This window comes from Thamnophis elegans, chromosome 10 (assembly GCF_009769535.1).
Source record: "Thamnophis elegans isolate rThaEle1 chromosome 10, rThaEle1.pri, whole genome shotgun sequence".
NCBI lineage: Eukaryota > Metazoa > Chordata > Lepidosauria > Squamata > Colubridae > Thamnophis > Thamnophis elegans.
Window position 1 is genome coordinate 15,016,758 of NC_045550.1, and position 8,948 is coordinate 15,025,705.

Genomic DNA, 8,948 nt, shown 5'->3' on the forward strand with positions numbered 1-8,948 from the left:
GTATTCTTAATATGTTATGATCAAAATCAGCAATTAATTATTCAAAGAATAAGGGGCATGTAATTCCAGATGGAAGTTAATAGGCTTTTCAAACATAATAGAATTTAAAGTTAGACTCAACATATTTCCATCTGCATTTCTATAATACAGGTACAGTGAAATCCCTCTACCTAAGTGCATTTGCTCATGTGAGGATGGGGACTGTAATTTTATCAGACTTATTATTAAATTGTAAATTTTATGGGGTCAACCTACATTTGTAAATGGAGGCAAAACTGCCAATTTTTTCCTATGTGTCTTTTTGTTAATATCATTTAGAAGTACGTAAAAATATTCTTTAGAACGCTTTACAATATTTGGGAGAGGGTAAAGTTTCTCCTTGCACATATGTGCTAGTCATTCCCGACTCTAAGGGGGGGTGCTCATCTCCGTTTCAAAGCCAAAGAGCCAACGCTCTCTGAAGATGTCTCCTTGGTCATGTGACCAGCATGGCTAAATGCCAAAGGCGCACGGAACGCTATTACCTTCCCACCAAGGTGGTCCCTATTTTTTTACTTGCATTTTTACATGCTTTCGAACTGTAGGTTGGCAGAAGCTGGGACAAGTAACGGGAGCTCACTCCGTTATGCGGCACTATGGATTCAAACTGCCGAACTGCCAATCTTTCTTATCGACAAGCTCAGTGTCTTAGCCACTGAGCCTGCCCTTGGGAGAGGGTAGGGCTATTTTGATTTTTTTCAAATGAGCTGTCAAGAAAGGCATCCAGTAGTTTAGAATAAGATTCTTTATATTCAGTTAAATTGACTTACACCACCATTTTATCTAGCACAATGCTGTCTATCTTGACAGCAATGAAAACTTTTAAGTTTCATACACAAGTTTTTTTCTACTCAATCAGGAATTAATCATGGCCTTTTTGCATCTAAAACAATTGTTGTATATGTTATGTTGTACACATACCAAGGAATAGGGCTGTGACCGTAATGTTTAGCTGCCATCTTTCCCCACCCTGCCTCTCAAAGCCCTTGTCTACTACTGAGCTATCACTTTTTCCTTCATCACAAAAACAGCACTGAAAGAAATCTAGAGACAGTCTTTTGCAATGGAAACAAAAGGACAAATTGATACACGGCTAGACAAATTACCCAAGATTTGGATCCTATCATTGTTTTAAATCTGTTTAATTATAATTCTGTTTTTTAATCTTTATTTTTGTTATTGCTAGCTGCTTAGAGTAATTTTGAAGGAAAACCTGAATGTACATCAAATAAAAAAAGTATATTTTCCTGATTTTTCTTTAAACATGTAACAGCACTTGGATTCAGATTGCCCCTTCCTAGGATATATTCTGGGGTAACACAGAAGAGATCAAGGATTGTCCAAACATATTTCTAAAATTCATAATAAAGCATTAAGCCTCAGCCTAAAGATTTAAGCTAAGAAAGGGACCAGCCTCAATCAAGACAAAGCAACAAATAAAACTTGGAGTCTTGTTTAACACTGCAATATTATAACAAATCTTTATGGTGCATAACATATTGGACAGCTTATACAATCAACTTCAAAATGATCCCCTACAATACTTTTTAAAATGAAACTTTACAAACCAGAAGACTGGATAACAAAATTGGACAGTTCAGAGGGATGCGTGAGGTTCTTTGTCCTGTCTCTCAAGGTTATTCTCACAGCCCACTTTTCAAGACAGGATGAGACAGATAAAGAGAGAAACTTTTGTAATGCTCTTCTGAGAAAAAGAAGTTCCAGAAATCTTGTTCAACTTTCTATTATGCAGAGTTGACACAATATCATTGTAAATAACCTTGTGCTCTGTTAAGAGACAGAATCCTAGATCAAAAGAACTGAGGAAATGATAGGTCTGATTTCAGTATCCTTTCCCACATGCTTAAGTGACTTTTATATTGTATTTAATTTAATTTATTACCAAGTAGAACAAATGCTTTTAAAAGTTTATTAGGTTAGAATTCAATTGTATTTTTTTTGCTATAAAAATGACCTGATAAAGAGAATATCAGGGGTACTGCAATAAATAATAAAACATTTCATGCACTATCTTTTAATTTAAGTTTACAATAAAAGTTCAAAGTGCTACAAGGATTTAATAGGAATAAGGATAATGTTGCACTCTGCAGAAGTATGCAAGAGTTTATAAATTATTCTTCCTTCCTCTTCCTATTTTAAGAATTGAAGATAAGCAACAGAATTAATGCAGACTGGACTTCTAGAGCTGCTATCATTTGTACTGTATAAGTAGAAATTAGTCTTGCTGCACAAGTGAGTTGTTATTATGTTTCCTTTCACTAAATAGCCAAAAGTGAGCGCTTTTTGGTTATGAGCACATATGCATTGAAATGAAGGAATAATAGCAATAGCAATTAAATTTAAATAATGCTTCACAGTGCTATACAGCCCTTTCTAAGCAGCTTACAAAGTTAGCACATTGACCCAAACAATCTGGGTCCTCACTTTGCCAACCTTTGAAGACTGATTCAAACTTGAGCCGGTCAGAATCAAACTGATGGCAGTCAGCACAGTTAGCCTGTAACATTGCATTGTAACCACTGCGCCACCATAACATAATAACAATGACACCAAATATATCTATTAAATCTGAAATGAAATGATAATGAAATATCATAAAACACTAAATTTCATCCTCTATAAATAAAAATATAACAGAAAATATAGTACATAAATTATTAATGAATATGCAATATTCATGTTTTAAACTGCTACTATACAAATATAACTTTGCTAATGACATGGGAACAGCTAGTTCTACCCCTGTGTCTCCTGCTCGTAATTTCATCTGAACGATAAGCAAAACTTCATCGTTGTTTGAATGCATAGTGGAGCAGTAGTCAAAAAGAGAATGAATGAAAAATCATAAAACACAGCCTGCTGTGTGTTCTGATTTGTATAAGTCAAAGCAATAATCCAGACACTAGCAATTTTTATTCAGGCAAATCAATTTGATTAGAATATGCTTTCTGTTTAAAAGAAAAATAAGCTATGTTTTAAGACAATTTCATTGACAGCAGAGCAAAAAGAATAAAAAATGGCACAGTAAAATTCTAGGATCAGGCTAGATTTAAAACTGCATTGAAAAAGAACTGGCTCTATCCCAAAGTATTTCTGTCAAGAAGCATTTCCTCATACAGCAGTCGAACAGGTCATTTCCAGACTGTCAATGTGATAAGAATGTGCATTAGGGTTTAAAATAACCTTGTGAATACCATTATGAATGCAGAAATAGCCCTAGCAAGGATAAGAGAGAAAAGCATTAGACAAATATGTTAGTTGGCATTAATTCATGCAGATCAGATGCATGTATCAATATAGACCTACAACTTTTAGGTATGGAATTATAGTTAAAAGATATGCACTACCATTGACAATGTCATGAAACAATTCTCTGTATTTAAGCAACATCTATAAAATTGGATTTGAAACAACTATATTTGAAGGAATAATGTAGCATTTTGTAAAATGTATACTTCAGGGCATAGCAATTTGTGCTTGTACTCTGAGATATTTTTCAGACTTTCTGCAATCAGAAACTACTACATAATAGATTTTTGGAAAAGGCATACACCACCCAATGAAATATCCATGTACTGCCTACATTTTCATTTCTGAAAGGATGAGAGCATTTTTTTTGCAACCAAGAATACAATTATTATATATAGCTTTCATCTTCATTGTTAAAGGGTTTAGAAAGAAAGGAGCACCAAATTTTCACTGGCTGATTGTTGGTACATGCAGGAAGGTAAGGCTGAGGCATCAAGCTGGCTTTACTTCATGAATGTGAAGAATATAGTAAAAGGAGATGTAGAGCCTAATGGCAAAGTCAAGAAGGGAATCAGCCCAGAGTTTTTATGTTCCCACAAGCAGTCAAAGTCCAAGCCCTCTTGAAGTCTGTTACCTATTTTTGAAGAAAGTATTGACGGGTTTAATACCTTTATCAGAGTATTTCTCCTCTAAATCATGAAGATCAGGCAAAATGTGGATGCAATTGATGCAGCAGTAGGTGAAGAAATCTAGTACCACTATTTTTCCACAAAGATGTTCATATAAAGAAAGTGAACCTTCAGTGTTCAGCCACTGTAAATCTGAAATCAATGCTCTAATTAGTACATTATTTTAAGACATTAAAAAAACCAAGGGTATTCTGAAATAACAACTTGCAATCGTATTTTTTTTACAAAACATTCATGAATTTCTAACAAAAAAATCAGAATATTCAAAATCTGTAATTCTTCACAGCTCAGTTAATCTAAAAATATACTTTTTATCCGTCTGTCTATTTAATAGATAACAAAGGAGAAAATAAAACTATTCAAGCTAATGTTAAAATAATATAATTATTTGAAGATAAACAAGAATCCATTTACAAATTTTATAATTACAAAGTTTCTAATTATAAAGCATAGCACAGATGACATATGTTACAACAATATCAATGTTTTGTTTTCCTATCTGCTTCATCAAATGTAATTCAATATAATGAGATTAGGCACAGAACTATCATTAGTACCTTTGTTGAAACAACAAAAGAAGTCTCAAGCGTTTTCAAAAACATTTTTTTAAAAAAATACATGCAATAAGATTTATGCAGTATAACCTCCAGTACAAAAGAAATACAATAAAATGATTTCAACGTTTAGGGGAAAAGTATGAGGAATGAAATATAAAACAGTGTACCAGAGAAGAGTGAATGATTGAGATGAAGGGGGAGATTTAAAAAGAGGTGGCTTGATGGAGTTGATGCATTATTCAGAGAAAGATAGCGGAAAAATTTAAAGCATAGGTAAAGGTTAAATCAATAAGGTAGATGCAAGGACAGTCTGTGAGTAGAATTTTTATGCAAATTGTTAATTCTCGTTGCTGAAACTATTGCTTTGCTCTGACTATATAAAGGAGCAAACAGCTTACTCTCTTGAAATCTCCTTTCACTCCAATCTTTCCATCTGTGTTGGGGTGGGGAGAAAAAAAATAAGCAATTTCTGTAGGCAATCTCTACTTTGCCTGACCCTTTCCTGCTGCTGGGACAATTACACTACTATTGATATTGAGAAAATCAAACATCTTACAGGTAATTCTTAATTTATGACAGCCATTGTGATTGTTTTTGCTAAGTGATCAGATCAACAATAGCAATAGCATTTAGACTTATAAACCGCTTCAGCCCTCTTTAAGTGGTTTACACAGTCATCATATTGCCTCCAACAATCTGAGTTCTCATTTTACCCACCTCGAAAGGATGGAAGGCTGAGCCAACCTTGAACCTGGTGAGATTTGAACTGCCAAACTGCTGGCAGCTGGCAGTCAGCACAAGTAGCCTGTAGTATTACATTCTAACCACTGCACCACATTGCTTAGCGATGGCAATCTAGGCAGTTGTGGTTCTCATTATAATACCAAAACATGTGGGATATTAAGCGAGAAGTGAAGAATGTTCCAGAGAAGAAGCATGAGGGTGCCACATGGGGCAGGAGAGGGGAAGCATAGTGCAGGCTATGTACAAGTTGGAGAGGAGAGCTCAGGAAGGCTGGGAAAGAGGGTGTGAAGTTTATTAAAGTATAAGTGCAAAGTAGAGATTAGAGAAACAAGGTGTGGAAGTTGAGCATACATGTAAGCGCAGGGAGGCCAGAGAAAGAGGATAATAGTGGGTATAAACCAGCAAAGAATGGCTTGGGGATGGGGAGATTTATCCAAGGGATTTGTTTCCTTCCCTGCTGGCTTACCCACTGATTTTGCTTGTGGGAAACCAGAAGATAAGGTCAGCAGTCACATGACAGTGGGTTGCTGCAACCAAATGTGTAAGCTGCTTGCCAACACCCGAATTTTGTTCACATGACTGCAGGGAGTTCCAACTGCTGCCACAGCTGGAACTTTGAGGACTGGTGATAAGACTAGACATTCAGTACATTGTGATTTCAGTTATTCAATAAATAAGCATAACGAGGAATACTTGTACTCTCTTGACATTTCTTCGTCTCTAACCTCTTCATTATGGGTGAGGGGAGGAAGATGGATCAGGCAAAGGAGATTTTTTTTAATACAGAAATTTGCTTTGTTTTTGCCCTGTTCTTACAGAGTGAGATTAAAGAGATTTCAAAGGAATACTATAATCTGTTTGCATAAGACACCTGTGGCTCTCAGAGTGAAGATGTGACTACATTGATTTTGCTATAAGAGAAAAGATTATTCTATTGAAGTTTCTTTCTTTCCAATCTCTGCTATGCGGGGGAGCGGGGTGCTCAAAAGTGATTTCAGTAAGCAATCTTTCCTTTCCCTATCCAAGAAAAGAGAAAAGAGATTGGGGATTGGAGAGGAAGAGATTGCAAGAGAGAAAGTTGTTTGCTCATATACACACTGAAAGCAATGAATAAATCACTTGCTTCCCCTCACCTGCAGATCTTAGAAATTAAAGAGAGATATATCAAAAGAATAAGCTGTCTATGTAGCAAGCCCTTGGCTTTCAGCCCAATCTGCTGGCTTGATCACATTGCTTTTTATATGTACAAGACACTAAACAGGTACTTAATATTACAAAGCATAGGCTAATGATTAGGAGGCAACAAAAGACAAAAGTGTAAAACTAAGTATTCTTGTCTCTTTCAAGCCATAAAAATTGTCAAATCTTCTATAGCAGGGGTGTCAAACTCAAGGCCCATGGTCAGATCAGGCCCACAATATGGTCAGATCTGGCCCGCAGGGCCATCCTGGTAAATGTAAGGGGCCAGCCCGCATCACTTTGGCCCAGTTACCCAATGCAAAGAAGAAACATTAGGTCAGCCGGGCTTTGGCCCAGTCTTCCAAATGTGAAGAAGAAAAATCAGACCACTGTGGCTTTGGCCCAGTCTACCCAATGCAAAGAGGAAATATGCCAGCAATTTGGAGTGGCGTCAAGCTGGCCACGTACACCCAGTTGGCCACGCCCATTGAATGGTGTCAAGCTGGCCATGCCCTTCCATCTGGCCACACCTACCCAGTCAATCACGCCCACCACCCCTCCCCTGAAGAAATGTTGTGATTTAAATCTTGAGTTAAGTGTTGGGAGCTCCATGGTGAAGAAAAGGTTAAGAACCACTAGGATAGATGATATGGCAAGTAAAAGGTTATATAGATGGATCAAAATTATACAAAAAATGCTCATCAATGTTTTTTCATTTAACTGTAGAAATAAGCGGAATGCTATAAATTTCAGTCCTTCATCCCAAACTTTTCAAAAGGGGGGGGGGATGAATGTAAAAAGGAAGAATTTACTTTTACTTTCTTTTTCAGCGTCCAGCCAAAGTGAGATCCTACATGTTATTGTTGCATTTATTTGATCACTTTTTTCTGTTTTTTGTAGTTTTTTTTACTTTTTGTTGTTGTTAGTGTTCAAAGTATGCTTTTGTTTTGTTTCATTTGTTTTTTTGTTTTGTATTTTATTTTTCATAAAACAATCAATATATAAAACATTTTATTTATCATTTGAATGCTAAGACTGAGAGACTGCTTATGATACAAATGTGTAAGACCACTAGTGCTGCAGAAGGAAAAAAAATGATATTCAAAACAGTTTTGATAGGCTGCCAAAATAGGCCTAAAAATAACTGAATGTAAATTAATAGAGAAAATGTAACAGTCTACATGAAGAATTCATTCAACAAACACCAAAGTACAATTTTGAGGCCTTGTATTGAAATGGTAGATTGTTATAAAGCAAGTATGAGCAGTGGCGAGATATGACTGAATTAAAAAAAGAAGCATATACCATTTCAGAGTGCATCAACAACAGTAGTTTCCGAATTGTGGTGGTTTCTAAACATAACTGTGAAGGGTCCTTGGTACTCTCTGAGTTGGTCATTTTCTTGTAGATGTTTTATTACCCAAACTAGATAACATCATCAGTGCCAGTAAGGAATGGTGTTTGCTCTTAATTTACATTCTAGTCAGTGGCTTGCCCTGTCAGTGTTGGTGGGACTGGTCTTAGAGGTTCTTTGGGCTGTTTACTGTTAGCTTAGGTACTGTTTATTTCTTGATTGTTGGGACCATTCCTTACCTAGCATAGATGTTACCTAATTTAGGTAATGAAACATCTGCAAGAAAACAACCAAATTCAGGGAATACCAAGCATCCTTCAGAATTATGCCTAGTGAGCAACATAAATATTATTATTTACCACAATTTGGAAACTACTTCTGTAGCTCAGAGAGCACCCCTCCTTTTCAACCCGAGCTACAAATATTCTTCTTGGTCAAACACGATTCTTTAAAAAAAAAACACGATCCAGAGAAATCAGAACCAATCTCAGAGATGAGCAACGAGGAGTTCAGGGATGGGATGCTTTTTAAAATCACAATATACTCGCTCATGGGAAGCAAAGCTCTAAGTTGGCAAGGGGAAATGTGAAGACTGGGAAAAAAATTTGACGGCTCCCGCAAAGAAATCAGACACCCGTGGGACCAACTACTTAGGGTAGCTGAGCCGGTGGATAGGCTCTGCTCACCTGCTCCAAACTCGGGGACTTTCAAATCCCGCTCCCATCCGTCCACTTTTTTCACGTGCTGATATACCAAGTTCTCCTTCTCCTGAAGCGTGGTCGCATCTTCCAGCGCGCAGTCCAACTGGCTCTGCGAAGGCAAAAGAGAGGGCAGGCCGACAGTTGCCGCCATCGCTCTTCCCTCCCTGCCCGCCAGAGCACAAGAAAGCGGGCGTGACTCTAACCGCTCTTCCGTTTGACTTCCGGCACTTTCCAAACTCAACTCTGTCTGGTCATCCAGCCAAAACCCAACCCGACCGACCCACATCCCGAATGCTTAAAATCCCGTCGCCCCATATTTTCATGCCCCATAAAAACTTTGGACCAAAGATAGGTAATTATTCCCTTGTATCACTACGATGCTTTCCTCCCAAAAGTACAAGAAATCGCATATTCG

General features: G+C 37.0%; 1 protein-coding gene across 1 annotated transcript in view; it reads right to left on the reverse strand.

The window, feature by feature from the left end:
* The window catches only part of NHLRC2 (NHL repeat containing 2), a 32,422-nt gene extending 23,493 nt beyond the window's left edge, over positions 1-8,929 (reverse strand). Inside the window, exons 1-2 of the mRNA XM_032225314.1 lie at positions 8,519-8,929; positions 3,978-4,130 (exon numbers count right to left, since the gene is read on the reverse strand). Of these exons, the coding sequence (XP_032081205.1) occupies positions 3,978-4,130; positions 8,519-8,819 (454 nt within the window). The 5' untranslated portion in view covers positions 8,820-8,929. The remainder of the gene's footprint in view (positions 1-3,977; positions 4,131-8,518) is intronic.
* Positions 8,930-8,948: the final 19 nt, after the last annotated feature.